Source organism: Bufo bufo, chromosome 5 (genome assembly GCF_905171765.1).
Source record: "Bufo bufo chromosome 5, aBufBuf1.1, whole genome shotgun sequence".
Taxonomy (NCBI): Eukaryota; Metazoa; Chordata; class Amphibia; order Anura; family Bufonidae; genus Bufo; species Bufo bufo.
Genome location: NC_053393.1, coordinates 354,024,318 through 354,043,385, shown reverse-complemented (window position 1 = coordinate 354,043,385; position 19,068 = coordinate 354,024,318). Strand labels below are relative to the sequence as shown.

Here is a 19,068-nt window from a genome sequence, read left to right as displayed (position 1 = left end):
AACCGCTTGAGAAAGGGACGGAGCCTTGATGAGGATATCGTCCAAGTACGGTAGCAGAAAAACACCCCTGGAACGGAGTAAGGCTAAAACCGGGGCCAGGACCTTGGTGAACACCCGGGGGGCTGTTGCCAGTCCAAAGGGAAGGGCGACAAATTGGAAGTGGAGGTCCCCCACTGCGAATCGAAGGAAGCGATGGTGACACTGGGCTACCGGAACATGGAGGTAGGCATCCTGTATATCGATGGAAGACATGAAATCTCCCTGCTCCAGGGAAGCCACCGCGGAGCGGAGGGACTCCATCCGAAACCGTCGAAGGAGGAGAAAAACGGTTGAGCTTTTTGAGGTCCAAAATGGGCCGCACCGAACCTCCCTTCTTGGGAACTACAAAGAGGTTCGAGTAGAACCCTTGGAATCTTTCCTCTAGAGGAACGGGGGTAATCACCCCCCTGTCCAGTAAGGCTTGAACGGCCGCGGAGAACGCAGCCGCGTCTTTTGGGTCTCGCGTGGGGCGGGAGCGAAAGAACCGATCCGGAGGGAAGGATGCAAATTCGATTTTGTATCCGGAGGACACAATTTCGAGGGCCCAGGCGTCGGAGACGTGAGCCATCCAGACGTCCTTGAAAAGGAGGAGCCGGCCCCCCACCCGGGTGGGTGGGGGCGCGCCTTCAGGCAGAGGACTGTTTTGCTGCGGGTGTGCGGGCAGCCTGCGGCTTGCGCCAGGAGGGCTGCGCCCGAAAAAACGGCTTCCTACGCTTGTCCTGGGGAGGAGCCGAAGCGGCAGCTGTGGTGGGAGCCCCAGAGGCCCTGCGGGAGGACCGAAAACGAGACGCACCAGGGCGTCCGCGGGGGGCGCCCCTGGCTTGGGGTTGAGGAAGATGGGTGCTTTTACCACCCGTGGCCTCTGAAATAAGTTCGTCTAAGCGGACCCCGAAAAGGCGGGAACCCGCAAACGGAAGCCCCGCCAAGGAACGTTTGGAGGCAGCGTCCGCTTTCCAGACCTTCAGCCAGAGCTCTCTCCTGACGGCAACTGCCAGGGCGGAGGAGCGTGCAATAAGGGCTCCCGCATCAAGGGAGGCCTCACAGACAAAATTCCCGGCCCGAATAATAAGCTGGGCCAAGGAACGTAGGTCCTGGATGGGGATGTCCGAGTCCAACTCCTGTTCCAGCTGCGTACCCCAAGCAGAGATTGCTTTCCCTGCCCAAGCAGAGGCAAAAACCGGTCTGAGGGCAGAACCGGAGGCAGCAAAAATGCCCTTGGACAGGGTCTCCATGCGACGGTCCTCCGCTGACTGAAGAGAGGACCCGTCGGGAACAGGGATGGCCGTGTTCTTTGACAGCCGGGCCACAGGGGGGTCCACCTTGGGTGGGGAAGACCAGGTGGCCACGACATCGGCTGGAAAAGGATAGCAAATGTCCAGCTTCTTTGGGTTGACAAAACGGGCGTCCGGGCGAGCCCAAGCCTTAGACACCACGGAGGAGAAATCAGAGTGGATTGGAAAGACTTTTGAGGCCTGCCTGGGTCTGATAAAGGAGACGCTAGCTGCGTCCGAGCTAGGGGGGTCATCCTGCACCTTAAAGGTGTCACGTATATCAGAGATGAGTTGACCCATCGCTGAGGCTAGCTTGGACGGCAGGGCCGAGTCCATTTCCAAATCTGAAGCCGCCAATTCACCTTCAGAGAGCGAATCCTTTGGAGAGGAGAGGCTCGTCTGGGTGCGCACGCGTGGCGGGGAGAGGGAGGCATCCGAGGAGGAGGCTCGCTCTACTCTAATACGCTTCTGAGAGTGCCTAGCTCGGGAGGGGTCACTAGGAGAGGGTGAACCCGCTGCAGCGGCAGAAGCAGTGGACCCGGAGGGCGCGACAGTCAGAGTGGCGTCCTGCGGGGTAGGTGGCCTGTCTATTAGGCGGCCCACGACATGAGTGAGGCTTTCCACGGCCTGGGACAGGGATCTAGCCCAGTCAGGCGGGTCAGAGGAAGCAGGGAGCGACACAGCGGGCGACTGAGGCTGCGGTGGAGCTCGGCATGCAGTACAGTGCGGATCAGACTGCCCCCGGGGAAAGGGTTCCCTACAAGCAGTACAGGCATGGTACCATGGCTTGGCGGCTGCAGAAGGGTCTGACATGGTGGAAAGCTGTTGCACTTAAAAGTGAGAACCAAGCAACAGTACTGTGGCACGGAGGGGGTTAAACAGTCCTACCAGACCCGGAGATACAAGCGGCAGCAGTAAGGGGAACAGACTGAGGAGGCTGTGGAGGAGAGGCAGCAGCACGGAGCTGAATGGCTTCAGGATCGCACGGCAGAGAGATGAACCCGGAAGTAGCGGAGCGCAGCAGCACGGAGCTGAATGTGTAAGGAAGCTCCGCCCCCCCTCTGCCGCGCTGAAGCCGAAGCAGAGCCGCGCGCGCGCGGCAAAATGATTTTAACCCCCAAGGATGTTGAAGTGCCGGCCATGACATGGCGCCGTTTATGCCAGGAAAACGGCTCCCACCGCGCCTAGATGTAGCAGACGGCTTGCATGTCTGCAGCCGTCCCTGTAAGGCAGCGTTCTAGGACTGCCCTCCAACTAAGCCCGGTAACGTCCCGATATTCCGTGGCGGGGGGCGGGGGGGGGGGGGGGGCGGCAGGGCCGAGTTGTCCGGGATTGTAGCAGTGGCCATGTAACAGTGGCCATGTTGGTAGCAGCGGTGGGAGGGAGGAAGGGGAGGCTGGAGCAGCCACTCTCACCATACGCTGTCTTCGCCCTCAGTCCATCCAGCGGGGGTCGCCCCTTCAGCTCCTGGCACCGCGGTGGCAGGAAGCCGGGGGAGGGACTTGGCGTGCGGGCGACCCTGAGCTGGCGGGACGCAGGGGAGCGAGGCTGCCCTGGTCCACCTTGTCTTCTGTGGGGGAGGCGGCAGTGCGGAATTACCGGCACTGGCGCAACTCAACCCCGGGAGAAACAGAGGGGTCTAATGCGCCTCTGTTGTCCCTGTAGGTAGAAAAAAACCGAGTTAAAAACAATAAATACGTAAAAATAAAAATCATAGGATAACAACCCTGCATAAGCAGGGGGTGTCTTGCCTCCTTGGACACTAAGCAAAAACTGGCAGTCTCTTCTCCAGGCTGAAGGGTATAGTTGATGGAGGAGGGGCTTACAGCTTTCGCTTAGTGTCACGCCTCCTAGGGAGCAGAGCTATACCCATGGTTTCCTGTGTCCCCCAAGGAATATGGGCGAGAAATCCTTTTCTCGCCGAGTTCATTGGGGGACACAAGAGACCATGGGTATAGCTGCTGCTGCCACTAGGAGGATAGACTAGGCAAAAAAAAGTTAGCTCCTCCTCTCAGCTATACCCCTTCTGCAGACTCTGAGCTAATCAGTTTGTACAAAATCAGTAGGAGCATTCCAGAAGAAGCCAACAGAAAACACGAGTAAGAAGAGAACTGGAGATGGGTCCGAACCAAGAACAGGTGGGACCCATCAGGAAAAGCCAGCGATTTATGTTCTAGGTGGGTTCTGTGTCTCCCAGTGAACTTAGCGAGAAAAGGATTTTACAAGTAAGAACAAAAATCCTATTTTCTCTCTCGTATCATTGGGGGACACAGGAAACCATGCATGAAGCTGAAAGTCCAGCCAGACAGCGAAGAACATGCAGTGGCTCAGACTGGGTAGAAAGAGAAAAGCCCAGTTAAAGGAAGCCCAAGGACTCGAGAGACTTCAGAGCAGCATAGAATATCCACAAGAAGGATAAGCGCGTCTGACGACTCAAGACCATGTCTGGAAGGTTCATTTGGATATCAAGGATCACAAAACTGCGGTAAAAGCCGGGACTGGAAAGCCAAGATGTCTTGCATGACAATAGGCCCCACAAAAAAACCGAGGGAGGTCAACTCACGGAAATGGGTCTGTAGAATCCGGGTATGAACGAGAACCGGCAAACGAGCAACAAGGGGACCCAGACAAGATCTTATCAAATGTGTTAGCATTCGGATGGGATATTTCAACACAGGAAAAAAACTTAGTAATTTGGAAGGAATCACCAGTCCTCTCGCAATCTCCCAGGTAGATGAGGCGACATCTGTGGAACAATTTGCAAGAGAAAAACAGAGTAGCCACCCGTTTGGAAAAGATCCAGCACGAGGAGAGAATAAAAATTATGGAATCTGATCACTCATCAATAAGAGATAAAGGACGGCAAAGAGATGAAAAAAATCACAATGGGAGCCAGTCAGAAGTACACTGCTCAAAAAAATAAAGGGAACACAAAAATAACACATCCTAGATCTGAATTAATTAAATATTCTTCTGAAATACTTTGTTCTTTACATAGTTGAATGTGCTGACAACAAATTCACACAAAAAAAAAAAAATGGAAATCAAATTTTTAAACCCATGGAGGTCTGGATTTGGAGTCACCCTCAAAATTAAAGTGGAAAAACACACTACAGGCTGATCCAACTTTGATGTAATGTCCTTAAAACAAGTCAAAATGAGGCTCAGTAGTGTGTGTGGCCTCCACGTGCCTGTATGACCTCCCTACAACGCCTGTGCAAGCTCCTGATGAGGTGGCGGACGGTCTCCTGAGGGATCTCCTCCCAGACCTGGTCTAAAGCATCTGCCAACTCCTGGACAGTCTGTGGTGCAACGTGACGTTGGTGGATAGAGCGAGACGTGATGTCCCAGATGTGCTCAATTAGATTCAGGTCTGGGAACGGGCGGGCCAGTCCATAGCATCAATGCCTTTGTCTTGCAGGAACTGCTGACACACTCCAGCCACATGAGGTCTAGCATTGTCTTGCATTAGGAGGAACCCAGGGCCAACCGCACCAGCATATGGTCTCACAAGGGGTCTGAGGATCTCATCTCGGTACCTAATGGCAGTCAGGCTACCTCTGGCAAACACATGGAGGGCTGTGCGGCCCTCCAAAGAAATGCCACCCCACACCATTACTGACCCAATGCCAAACCGGTCATGCTGGAGGATGTTGCAGGCAGCAGAACGTTCTCCACGGTGTCTCCAGACTCTGTCACGTCTGTCACATGTGCTCAGTGTGAACCTGCTTTCATCTGTGAAGAGCACAGGGCGCCAGTGGCGAATTTGCCAATCTTGGTGTTTTCTGGCAAATGCCAAACGTCCTGCACGGTGTTGGGCTGTAAGCACAACCCCCACCTGTGGACGTCGGGCCCTCATATCACCCTCATGGAGTCTGTTTCTGACAGTTTGAGCAGACACATGCACATTTACGACCTGCTGGAGGTCATTTTGCAGGGCTCTGGCAGTGCTCCTCCTGTTCCTCCTTGCACAAAGGCGGAGGTAGCGGTCCTGCTGCTGGGTTGTTGCCCTCCTACGGCCTCCTCCACGTCTCCTGATGTACTGGCCTGTCTCCTGGTAGCGCCTCCATGCTCTGGACACTACGCTGACAGACACAGCAAACCTTCTTGCCACAGCTCGCATTGATGTGCCATCCTGGATAAGCTGCACTACCTGAGCCACTTGTGTGGGTTGTAGACTCCGTCTCATGCTACCACTAGAGTGAAAGCACCGGCAGCATTCAAAAGTGACCAAAACATCAGCCAGGAAGCATAGGAACTGAGAAGTGGTCAGGTCACCACCTGCAGAACGACTCCTTTATTGGGGGTGTCTTGCTTATTGCCTATAATTTCCACCTGTTGTCTATCCCATTTGCACAACAGCATGTGAAATTGATTGTCACTCAGTGTTGCTTCCTAAGTGGACAGTTTGATTTCACAGAAGTGTGATTGACTTGGAGTTACATTGTGTTGTTTAAGTGTTCCCTTTATTTTTTTGAGCAGTGTATAAATTGATAGGCCATAGCCCACTGGGGAGAAGTCAGAGGAAAAAGCATTGTCCTCAGGGCATCAATAGCATCCCAGCTGTGCAGCAGAGGAATGCGGCATAAGGGTGTGGCCAAAATAACCACTGTCACTGGACAAGAGGAAGAATGCGAGTGATGCTGGATCTAGAACCATAACACGACTGGCTTTAGACCGCCTGAGAAAACGATGCAGAGACAAGACAACCGCACTGTGAAAACAGAGCGGGCTACGATCCATGAGAGAGAGAGTACATACTCTGTCCAGGAATACACTCATGGAAGCAGAATCAAAAAGGTAAGGACCGCAGGATACTCCTCGTGAGACTTCTAACGAGAGAAGCTGCCTCATACTCCACAGAGAAAACTGCCTGAATCGGACATGCCCACCCGTAGAAAAGGAGTTGCAATTCCAGCTCACCTTGTGCATTAATACTCTGCGTGCACGGAAGGACCAGTGAATCCAAAATGTGGTAAAAAGAAGAGAAGTCCGGCACAATAGATGCTTTGCAGTAAAATCTTCAGTTTATTTCAGCAACATAACTCCATGTAAAGACAAACGTGTAACACAAGCAGTATTCTGATTATGCCCACACGTAGGCCAAAGAACAAAATACCTTGGTGATAGGTAGAAGCAAAGCAGACGCCAGAAACATCGGAGGTGGGAAGCCTCGTCAGAGACCATATACTGTCAGTGTAGCAACTCTGCCTGAAGTGGAGAATGTGGTCATCAGTGTCAGAGATAATAGAAGTACTCCTCCAGGAGGGAGTGTGATGACGATATCCAATGTCCCAACAGTACCAGAGAAACACTGGTCACAAAAAAAAAATAGTGCCGGTATTCCAGAGCAGTAAGACGTCAGCCTCATGAGTATGGATACTAGCCAGGTAGACAAACAGTATCTTGGGGGAGAGCGCAATCATCAGTCTTACGGAGGGACAAAGTGGAAAGGGTGTTGCGTTCCAGCAATGAAACCTCTATTAGAGGTGGCAAGAAGAGACAACAACCCCGCTCTGCCTGGTGGGGGGGGGGGGGGGGGGGGGGGGGGTAGCAGACTTACGGAATGAGCCGTGAAGAAGTCAGTCATTACTCATGTCTTAAGAGAGGTAGTGTCACAGCATCAACTGTTAGCGCCCATGTCCCACTTGTGACGGAAACAATGTGGTAGACAAGTGCCATAGAAGCGAGGAGGCTATGCCAACTGAAGAACACCGCAATAGTGCGCACCCAAAGTGAGGGGGCTCATCAGCTATAGCATTCATGCTATTGCAAATGCCTGGTTTGATGAAGGAAGTAATCAAGATGACCATGTCATCAGGAATGAATGGGCATGTCGGCTACAACGCCAAGCGCCAGGAGAAAGACCACACTTGTTGGAGCAACAGCATTCATTGGTAGCGTAAAATGAGCAGGAGGTCCACCTAAGAGTGAAATGTAGATACAATCACCACACCTAGGACCAGTGTGAAGGTTTCATCTGTAGAAGGAGGGACGCAGTAGGAGCTACAGCCTACAAGCCAGGGTGGAACAGAAGGCCAAGTGTTAGAAATCACAAAACCAATACCCAGTGCAAGATGTGGGGAAGGGAGCAGCGTGGGAGCCACCATGGCTAGCGGGGTGGCAGTAAACCCTGAGCCTGAGAAGGGAACAAGACAGTTGCAGATAACAAGGTTAGGGCTAAGGCAAATTCTCCACCTGAGAATGGGGCCATATCTAGTGGTAGTGCAATACTCCAGACGAGAAGTATAGAGCACTAGTAGGTACTGTCTCTTGCAACACCCCACCCGGGAAAGAGGAGGAATGATAGGAGATATAGTATCTGGTGCTGTGGCGTAGTTGGTGCAGTTACGTCACCCATTAGTGTAACTACTCTACTTGTGGAAGGAGGTAATGCAACAGGATGTACGGTAATGGTAATGCGACAGGCAGGATAGCATCCAGTGGTAGTGCAATTACTCCTATGGAATTGCACGCCTATGGAAGGGGGTAATGGGACCAGCTGTGCCTTAACCAGTGGTAGTGCAATTACGCTACCTATGGAAGGGGCTAATGCTACGGCAGGTACCGTATCCAGTGGTAATACAACTACGCCACCTAAGGAAGGCAACAGAGAGTGCGGTATCCAGTGGTAATTATGTCGCCTGTGGCGGGGGGAATAATAGAATATGATAGAATGTACAGTATACATTGGTAGTGCAGTTATTCCTTCTATGGGAGGGGGGTAATGCAACTGGATATACAGTAACCAGTGATAGTGCAAATACTACGAACGTGGAAGGGAGGGTGGGATGAGCCAGCACGTACCACATCCAGTGGATTAAAGGGAAATGTGGTAGATTAACCGCATGAGGCGAAAGCGTACATGCACCAACTGCAGAAGGGGTTAATGCTGTTTCAAACCCATGCTTAGCGCTGGCTAGCACCAGGGTTAATATATATTTTTTTTTATCAATAATTTGACATTTGATGTCCCAGCTTCAAGTGGATGAAGAGGCAGGGAGGGTTTAAATATTTATGATCTATGTATGTGAAGCTAAAAAACCCAGTCACAATAGGTGCCGGACTCAAAAAGGTGGCAGGCAAGGAAGGGTTCATTTATTTATTCTCTCTTTTGAGGACATGGGGCAGAGCTCAGGAGGCTCCTGGGGAGGGGAATGTCTAGGTGCAAAGAGATCTCACCCAGGGAGCAGTTCCCGCCCCCCATACACAGTCATGTAAGTTGCGGCCTAGTAGGCAGCGAAGCCGGGGACTCGCGTAGGAAAGAGCCGACCGGAAGAACTTCCAGCAGGGATGAACAGCCATGAGACGGCCAAATCATAGATGAAGAAGCCAGAGATGGGTATACAAGACACCCGGTAGCAAGATGCAGCAGTCGCCCCGGAGAGAATGTGACCGCTGGGAAATGCTATCGGACGGCCCCGGAGGTGAAGGGGGGGGGGGGGGGCGCACAAAGGAGAAAACCAAGGCCGGGAGGTAATTGCAGGCTGAAAGAAGCACTTCAGTGGAATGGGGGAGGAAGAGAGGAATGGATGGTGGGGGTTATACTTACCCTGTGCTCACCATACTCACTCCATCTTACTTCTCTTCACACCCCCCCCCCTTGGGGAACCAGCAGGGTTACCTCCTCAACCATTAGCACCGAGGTGTGAGAGGGGGACTGCAGAAATCCAGGTGACCCCATGGTTGGTGGGATGCAGGGAAGCTGGGCTTCCCTGCTCCACATTGCCTTCTTGGGGAAGGTTGGGCCGTGAGGAGAACTGACACTGGCCTTCCTCCCCGGGTAAACAGAGGCGAAGCATCTTTTTCCCATACCTAAAGGGGGAGAAAGTAAAATAAGAAAAGAAAACGGTAGCAGTTACCCTGCAGGGAGGTCTGCCTCCTACAGACACTAAGCTAAAACTGATTAGTTCAGTCTCTGCAGGAGGGGAATAGCTGAGAGGAGGAGCGAACACTTTTTTGCTTCGTGTCTCCTCCTTGTGGCAGCAGCAGCTATACCCAAATTTTAAATTTTGTTAACATTCAGTTCAGATACTTATTTTTTAAGTTTGAATCATTAAACATACATTCAGAAATGTAACTATTGCCCCAAATACCTTTCCTTACAGTTTTATGCAACAACAGAAAGGCACCAATGGAGATACCCGCATCTCTATTTCTATGGTCTTCAAGGGGGTGTCCAACCACATAACATTTTTTTCAAACTGTTTACAAAATAAAGTAGCGCTCACCTTTCCAATCCTCTACGACCCTCCAGTCAACAGTTTGCTAGAGCCCGGTAAAGACAGGCAGTGGGGCCAGTGAAGAGCTGGCATGGGATTGTTTTTTACTCTTGTTATTTTAGACCACTGAAAAGTGCCTTACAAAAAAAACTTTATGTGAGTGGACAACCTCTTAAATAGATTCAGGTGGTAAATTAAAAAAATATAAATACTAAAGATTTTAATGACCTACCCACACACACTGTCTTTTTTAACAGAATCACTCTCAGGTTTGGTGCCCTCATTCTCCACTTGAGCTGTAACCAGTGCTGGCTCAGATGTTGATTCTGTGACCTCTTCCGCAACATCAGTAACTACTGGTACATTTGGCACAGCAGCGGGAGCCCTCCGCAGTGCCTGCAAAAAAGCAGATCATGTTTCGGGTCAGGAGGAGGTTAAAACAGTTTGTATCACATGTTATCTGGAGTTGAGCAGGAAAATTCCCATGGCAGTCATTATTGGAATAGTATTTAAAGAACAGATAAAAACTATTATTCAGAATGCCTTCAAATAGATACAAACAAACCAAACTCCTACAGGAAAAGGAGTTCAAAAAGCCAAATATGCTGCTATTTTTTTATTTATTTTTTAATACACATGGAAACTTGTTAAATTCAAAACTGTCTTTGAGGCGTCAGACCTCCACAGTTCTGATATGGATGACCTACCCTAAGGATGCTCACATCAATGCCTAGAACCCGGAAAACCCCTTTAAAGAGCATCCCCTGATAGATGGCAGTGCCATATGTATAGGCACACACTGATTTCCTTCAATTCTTCAATGCAATTCTATACAGAGAAGGAAAGAAAAAAAAAAAAGAAAAAAAAAAACTTTTGGCATTTGCCAAATTGATGGGGCGCTATGGATGGGTTCGGCATATACATCTTTTTTGGTGATCTTTACTGGGGCATATTCAAACATGGTTCACAAACAATGCCAGAAAAAGGTCTAATTCGAAAGTGGCAACCAACTTAGCAGCAGTTCCATTTATCACCTTTACTAAACTGAATTTGAAAAACGCCAATGTCTCTGTACATTGGGGAAGTGTGTGTGTGGGGGGGGGGGGGGGGGGGGGAGGGGGGACGGGACACTGCTGAGGTGGGTCACTGCTGTGGACATTGACTGGCTGAATGGGCAGTCCAAGCGGATGACAGCATATGGCTGTAGCGGGGATCAAAGTAATGTACACTTCTACAATAGTATATTACAGTTCACCTTGGGCTGTCTTCTGTTCCAAGGCATAGCAGCCTTCTTTATTAATACAGCTACAAAAAATCCACCCGTGTTCTGATGATGTGGCAGTATTCTTAGACTGAAATAGAGAAAGTGAAGTCATGACGTCTGAGTTGCCAAAAAACATTTCCCTAATATTTTCGTAAATCTTTACATGCAATCCTGTGGTTCTACTAAACCAATCATTGTAGAGATACATGCATTTCTTTTAAAGGGGGATGTTTGATTAAAAAAATATATATACCGTATATATATTTTTATTTTTTATGAACAGATTCCTAGATCGAATTCTTAATTATATATAATGGCTCATTTAGTCTAGGGGGCAATCAGTGAAGAAATTAAAATGGCCACTGTCAGATTACTAGCATGGAATCCGTCCTAATCACACAGCAGGATGGCCTATGTCAAAATGCATAGCACAGAAGCCCTATGTAAGCTCCAGTCTCTGCCGGCATCAGCACTGTGAAGCACATTATGTGCCCATGGACCTCCCCTCACCTCATACTCTCAGGTGGTCTTCTTTCCTATACTTCCGCCTGCGAGTATGAGGTGAGAGGAGCTCTGTTCTGAGGCCCATGGACACAGATGAGCGCTGATCTCAGGTGTGATCTGCACGTGATATGGTGCCTCACAGTGCTCCTGCTCTGTATTCTGACATAGGCCATCCTGCTGTGCTCAGTAATCAGCAGCCATTTTAATTTTTCCACTAAACTAAAAGAGCCATTATAAATAATTCACCCCTTCAGTACCGAGCCACTTTTCACCTTAAATCCCAGGCCGATTTTTGCAAATCTGAGATGTGTCACTTTATGTGGGAATAACTTTGGAACGCATTTACTTATCCAAGCCGCTCTGAGACTGTTTTCTCGTTAAACACTGTACTTCATGACAGTGGTAAATTTGAGTCAATATATTGCACCTTTATTTATAAAATAATCAAAAATGTACCCAAAATTTGGAAAAAGTCACAATTTTCTAAATTAGAATTTTTCTACTTTTAAAACAGAAAGTGATACCTCATGAAATATTACTTAACATTCCTCATATGTCTGCTTTATGTTTGCATCATTTTGTAAATGTCATTTTATTAGGACGCTAGAAGGCTTAGAAATTTAGAAGCAATTTTTCAAATTTTCAACAAGATTTCCAAAACCATTTTTTTAAAGCACCAATTCAGTTATAAAGTGATTTTGAGGGGTTTACGTAATGGAAACCACCCATAAATTACCCCATTTTAGAAACTACACCCCTCAAATTATTCAAAACTGATGTTACAAACATTGTTAACCCTTGAGGTGTTCCACAAGAATTGAAGGAAAATGGAGGTGAAATTTCAAAATTGTTAAGGGTGGTACCGAGCACTTTGACCAGCTAAGCGTTTTACGGAATTTCAGCTGTGAAAATGAAAAGAATTTCTTCCAATAAAATGTTGCTTTAGCCCCAAATTCTTCATCTTTTACAAGGGGTAGCTGGAGAAAAAGCACCCCATAATTTGACTACACCTGTACTTCTGGTAACTTTCTCAGGTACCTCCTGGTCTGCCTGGACCAGCTACCTGGTGTATCTATCCTCCTCAAGAGGTAGCGACCTGGTGTTACCCTCGGGAAAGTCTATCCCCACCATCTGGGGTTTGAGGTAGGATACGAGGCACAGTGGGTTAACACCTGCTGGCTCGTGACAGTTTCCATTGGTACCATTTTGGGGTACATAAGACTTTTTGATAGCTTGGGATTATACGTTTTGCGAGGCAAGGTGAAAAAAAAAATAGCTCTTTTGGCATAGGTGTTTTTTTACAGCATTCACCGGAGAGGTCATCTTATGTGATATTTTTATAGAGCAGGTTGTTACAGTTTTACACAGTGAAAGCCTTTTTGAACAGAATTAAATCTTGTTTTTGTGTTGCTATTTTCTGAGAGCCATAGTTTTGTTTTGTTTTTTTTGCCCGTTTGTCTTAGGTAGGGTCTAATTTTTTGCGGGATGAGAGGATTGTTTGATTGGTACAATTTTGGGCTATATATGCCTTTTTGATCGCTTGGTATTACACTTTTTGTGACGCAAGATGACCAGACAATGGCTGTTTTGGCACGGTTTTTATTTATTTTATTTTTTTACGGCGTTCGCCTGATGGGGTGGTTGTGATTTTTTTATAGAGTCGGTTGAGACGGACGCTGCGATACCTAATGTCTACTTTTTTCGGTATCCCTTTTTTGCGGGGGCAAAGGACTTTTTACTTGAAACTTAGAATTTTTTTTTTGTAAAACTTTTTTTATTACTTCTTTTTCCACTTTATTTTTTGTCCCACTGTGGGACTTCAACTTTTGGGTGTCTGATCCCCTTTACAATGCATTACAATACTTCTGTATTGTAATGCATTGGCTGTAAGTGTAATACACTTACAGCCTTCCTGCCTGTGAGATCCAGGGGTCTGGATCTCACAGGCTCACACGGAAAGCAGCCACGATGCCTAAAGGAAGGCATTGGGCTGCCGTCCAAGCCATTGGGTCTCCGTCACAGCAGCACGGGGACCCGATGGACACCAGGCAGGGTACCACACATGCCGCGGTCAGCGGTGTTTTCACCGATGCTGTCGCATACAGGCTATCAGTGAATGCCGGACCCCTGCAGCTGACTGGGAGGGCACACCTCCTGTGCCCACCTGATCAGAGCGCCATAACTGTACGGCGCTGGGATTTGTGAACCTGTTCCTAGCGCCGTACATGTACGGCACTGGTATCCTGCGGGTTAAAGGCATTTAGGAATCCATTTATGTTTTTATCAGTGTTTTTGTGTCCTGAAGAACCCCTCTAATAGTTTTGTGTGTAAAATGCAGGAGGCATCCTCCGATCTAGAAGTGCTGCATCATCCGTGCTGCAGCTGTGACATTGTTTTGGCTGTAATGGTGACATCCCAGCTACAGCCTGGCAAAGAGGACTGAGCAGCACTATCGGAGGGGGCTCTGAAAGGAGAGTTTAAGGGTCCATTCACACGTCCTCATCCGTTCCGCAATATCGGGAACGGGTGCAGAGCCATTCATTCTCTATGGGGCCGGAAGAGATGCGGAGAGCACACTCCGCAAAAAAATAAAATAAAAATTAGAACATGTCCTATTCTTGTCTGCAATTGCGGACAAGAATAGGCAGTTCTACGAGGGGTGCCGGCTGGACCCTAAATCTAATAGTAGAGCCACACCTCCCCACAATGCCTGGGCCCCAAGTATAAACAATACTTACCCGGCCCCCACGTCGCTGCATCCCCCAAGGCGCGTTGATCAAAACATCCAGCGACGGGGGGTGGGGGTGGGAGCAGCCAACAGCAGGCCGCTACAGTGAGCAGCCTCCCCAGCGTCACCCGTGATCCTAGGGAGGCTGGTTACCTGGGCGAACTGTTATTGGCTGGTCTCCCCATCATCGGATGTTTTGATCCGCACAACTGGAAGATGCAGTGTCAGCAGTGCAGGGATCTGGAGCGACGTGGGTGGAAGGGACCGGGTAAGTATCGTCTATGCGTGGGGCCCAGGCATTTTGGTGGGGTATTTCTACTATTGGATGATTTTATTTCAGCAGCTTCTCTGCACTTTCACATAAAAACTTTCAACTCTGACAACCTCTTTAAGCCAAGGGTAATCAATAAATCAAACCCACAAACTATTTCTAGGTAAAAAAATTCACAGCATTTTCAACAGGTCAGCACACAACAACATGTTCCCAAAATTATTCCTAAATTTCATGCAAAAAAGGAGACTTTTGTATTACTTACCAGTAAAGTCTCTTTCTCGCTCTTCCTTGGGGGACACAGGAAACCATGGGTATAGCTCTGCTCCCTAGGAGGCGTGACACTAAGTGAAAGCTGTAAGCCCCTCCTCCATCAGCTATACCCTTCAGCCTGGAGAAGAGACTGCCAGTTGCGTGTCCAAGTAGTGAAAGATAACCACCAACCGGAAAAAGAACCGTCAAGCCCCAACGGGGGCAACCAAGCCGGAACCACAACTGTAAACCCAAATGAAGGGCGGGTGCTGTGTCCCCCAAGGAAGAGCGAGAAAGAGACTTTACTGGTAAGTAATACAAAAGTCTCCTTTTCTCGCCCATATTCCTTGGGGGACACAGGAAACCATGGGACGTTCCAGAGCAGTCCCAGAAGGGAGGGACCAGAACAAACTAGACCAACACCGGAGGCATCAATCAACTGCCGCCTGCAACACCAGACGGCCTAAAGCAGCGTCAGCCGACGCATGAGTATGCACCCTGTAGAACCTGGTGAAGGTGTGCAAGGAGGACCAAGTGGCCGCCTTGCAAATCTGCTCCGTAGAAGCCCGATTTCTCTGAGCCCAGGAAGCCCCGACCGCTCTAGTGGAATGAGCGGTAACACCGAGGGGCGGAACCTTGCCCTTGGCGAGATAAGCCTCAGTAACAGCCATCTTGACAAAACGGGCGATAGCAACTTTGGATGCCGCCAACCCTCTGCGCGACCCCTCCGGAACCACAAAGAGCGAGTCAGTACGCCTGAAAGAGCCGGTTACCTCCAGGTAAACCTTGAGCGCCCTGACAACGTCTAGGCGATGAAGTTCCCTCTCCCTAGGGTGGGAAGGGGAAGGACACAAAGAGGGGAGAACGATGTCCTCGTTCAGATGAAAGGCGGAGACCACCTTAGGAAGGAAGGAAGGGACCGGACGAAGAACTACCTTGTCCTGGTGGAACACTAGGAAAGGTTCCAGACAGGAGAGTGCAGCCAATTCGGACACCCTCCGAAGAGAGGTGACTGCTACAAGGAAAATAACCTTGCAGGACAGAAGTCGCAAGGAAACCGTCCGCAGAGGCTCGAAAGGAGAAGCCTGGAGCGCTGAGAGAACCAGGTTCAGGTCCCAGGGCGGTACCGGAGGCCGGTACGGGGGAACCGCGTGAGCCACGCCCTGAAGGAAGGTCTTGACAGGACCAAGGGGGGCCAGTGGGCGCTGAAACAAAATGGACAGCGCAGACACCTGACCCTTCAAAGAACTAAGACCCAGACCCTGGGCAAGTCCGCTCTGCAGGAAGGACAAAACGGTGGGGAGAGAAAAGCGGAGCGGAGGAATCCCTAGATCGGCACAGAACCCCAAATAGGTCCTCCAGGTCCTATAATAGATCCTAGAAGAGGACGGCTTACGGGCGCGGATCATGGTGCGGACGACGTCCGCAGAAAAACCCCTACGTGTCAGGACGGTGGTCTCAACAACCACGCCGTCAAACGTAGGGACCTTAAACGCGGGTGGAAGATCGGTCCCTGAGAGAGAAGATCTTCCCTGGCGGGCAGCGGCCAGGGCGCGTCTGCCAGGAGCAGCATGAGGTCGGCATACCAAGACCGGCGGGGCCAGTCCGGAGCGACCAGAATCACCGAGACGCCTTCCGCCGCGATCTTCCGAAGGACCTTGGGCAGGAGTGGGATGGGAGGGAATATGTATGGACGCGCGAAGCCTCGCCAAGGAAGAACGAGGGCGTCGGCTCCGCAAGCTCCCGGATCCCTGGCCCTGGACAGATAGGCGGGGACCTTGTGATTGAACTTGGAGGCCATGAGGTCCACGTCCGGTATGCCCCAACGAAGGCAAATGGCCTCGAATACCTCCGGGTGAAGAGACCACTCGCCGGGGTCGACAGTGGTGCGACTGAGGAAGTCCGCCGCCCAATTGTCCACCCCTGGAATAAAAATTGCCGATAGGGCCGGGACGTGAGCTTCCGCCCAACGGAGAATGCTGGAGACCTCCCTCATTGCAGCAGCGCTGCGAGTGCCCCCCTGGTGGTTTATGTACGCCACAGCCGTGGCGTTGTCCGATTGTACACGAACTGGATGACCCTTCAACAGATGAGTCCAGTGTCGTAGAGACAAAAGGGCCGCTCTCAGCTCCAGGACATTGATCGAGAGTTTGGACTCCAATGGAGACCAAATGCCCTGGACGGATCGGGGAGGAAACACGCCTCCCCAGCCCAAGAGACTGGCATCGGTTGTAACCACCAACCAGTTGAGTGGCAGAAAAGACCTGCCCAGAAGAGGGGACTGTAACCACCAGCGGAGAGATGACCTCACCGGAGGCGATAGATGGAAGGGATGATCCAGAGACTGCGGCGATTTGTCCCAGGAGGAGAGGATCGCCCGTTGGAGAGGGCGGGAGTGAAACTGCGCAAACGGGATCGCCTCGAAGCAGGCAACCATCTGCCCCAATACCCGCATGCAGAAGCGGAAGGACGGTCGACGGTGGAGAAGGAGACCCCGAACCGCCCCACGGAGGATCAGACGTTTTTCCGAAGGAAGACGTACTTCCGCCGCTCCCGTGTCTAAAAGCATTCCCAGGAAGACCAGTTGTCTGGAGGGGGGAAGGGAGGACTTGGGGAAGTTGATGACCCAACCGAACCTCGTCAGAGTCTCTAGAGTGAGATCCACGCTGGCAACCGCTTGAGAAAGGGACGGAGCCTTGATGAGGATATCGTCCAAGTACGGTAGCAGAAAAACACCCCTGGAACGGAGTAAGGCCAAAACCGGGGCCAGGACCTTGGTGAACACCCGGGGGGCTGTTGCCAGCCCAAAGGGAAGGGCGACAAACTGGAAGTGGAGGTCCCCCACGGCGAACCGGAGGAAGCGATGGTGACACCGGGCTACCGGAACATGGAGGTAGGCATCCTGTATATCGATGGAAGACATGAAATCTCCCTGCTCCAGGGAAGCCACCGCGGAACGGAGGGACTCCATCCGAAACCGTCGAAGGAGGAGAAAACGGTTGAGCTTTTTGAGGTCCAAAATGGGCCGCATGGAACCTCCCTTCTTGGGAACTACAAAGAGGTTCGAGTAGAACCCTTGGAACCTTTCCTCTAGAGGAACGGGGGTAATCACCCCCCTGTCCAGTAAGGCTTGAACGGCCGCGGAGAACGCAACCGCGCGTTTCGGGTCCCGTGGCAGGCGGGAGCGAAAGAACCGATTTGGAGGGAAGGATGCAAATTCGATTTTGTATCCGGAGCACACAATCTCGAGGGCCCAGGCGTCGGAGACGTGAGCCAACCAGACGTCCCTGAAAAGGAGGAGCCGGCCCCCCACCCGGGTGGGTGGGGGCGCGCCTTCAGGCAGAGGATTGCTTTGCTGCGGGTGTGCGGGCAGCCTGCGGCTTGCGCCAGGAGGGCTGCGCCCGAAAAAACGGCTTCCTATGCTTATCCTGGGGAGGAGCCGAAGCGGCAGCTGTGGTGGGAGCCCCAGAGGCCCTGCGGGAGGACCGAAAACGAGACGCACCAGGGCGTCCGCGGGGGGCGCCCCTGGCTTGGGGTTGAGGAAGATGGGTGCTTTTACCACCCGTGGCCTCCGAAATAAGTTCGTCTAGGCGGACCCCGAAAAGGCGGGAACCCGCAAACGGTAGCCCCGCCAAGGAACGTTTGGAGGCAGCGTCCGCTTTCCAAACCTTCAGCCAGAGCTCCCTCCTGACGGAAACTGCCAGGGCGGAGGAGCGTGCAATAAGGGCTCCCGCATCAAGGGAGGCCTCACAAACAAAATTCCCGGCCCGAACAATAAGCTGGGCCAAGGAACGCAGGTCCTGGATAGGGACGTCCGAGTCCAACTCCTGTTCCAGCTGCGCACCCCAAGCAGAGATTGCTTTCCCTGCCCAAGCAGAGGCAAAAACCGGTCTGAGAGCCGAACCGGAGGCAGCAAAAATGCCCTTAGAAAGGGTCTCCATGCGACGGTCCTCCGCTGACTGAAGAGAGGACCCGTCGGGAACAGGGATGGCCGTGTTCTTCGACAGCCGGGCCACAGGGGGGTCCACCTTGGGTGGGGAAGACCATGTGGCCACGACATCTGCTGGAAAAGGATAGCAAATGTCCAGCTTCTTGGGGCTGACAAAACGGGCGTCCGGTCGAGCCCAAGCCTTAGACACCACAGAGGAGAAATCAGAGTGGATTGGGAAGACTTTTGAGACCTGCCTGGGTCTGATAAATGAGACGCTAGCTGCGTCCGAGCTAGGGGGATCATCCTGCACCTTAAAGGTGTCACGAATATCAGAGATGAGTTGACCCATCGCTGAGGCTAGCTTGGACGGCAGGGCCGAGTCCATTTCCAAATCTGAAACCGCCAATTCACCTTCAGAGAGCGAATCCTTTGGGGAGGAGAGGCTCGTCTGGGTGTGCACGCGTGGCGGGGAGAGGGAGGCATCCGAGGAGGAGGCTCGCTCTACTCTAATACGCTTCTGAGAGTGCCTAGCTCGGGAGGGGTCACTAAAGGAGAGTGAACCCGCTGCAGCGGCAGAAGCGGTGGA

General features: G+C 51.2%; 1 protein-coding gene across 2 annotated transcripts in view; it reads right to left on the bottom strand.

Moving 5' to 3' along the window:
* The window catches only part of NSUN2 (NOP2/Sun RNA methyltransferase 2), an 88,941-nt gene that overhangs the window by 30,528 nt on the left and 39,345 nt on the right, over window positions 1-19,068 (bottom strand). For both annotated transcript variants that reach the window (XM_040432484.1, XM_040432483.1), the window contains 2 exons: window positions 10,788-10,884; window positions 9,765-9,928 (listed from right to left, as the gene is read on the bottom strand). In XM_040432484.1, coding sequence (XP_040288418.1) covers window positions 9,765-9,928; window positions 10,788-10,884 — 261 coding nt within the window. The remainder of the gene's footprint in view (window positions 1-9,764; window positions 9,929-10,787; window positions 10,885-19,068) is intronic.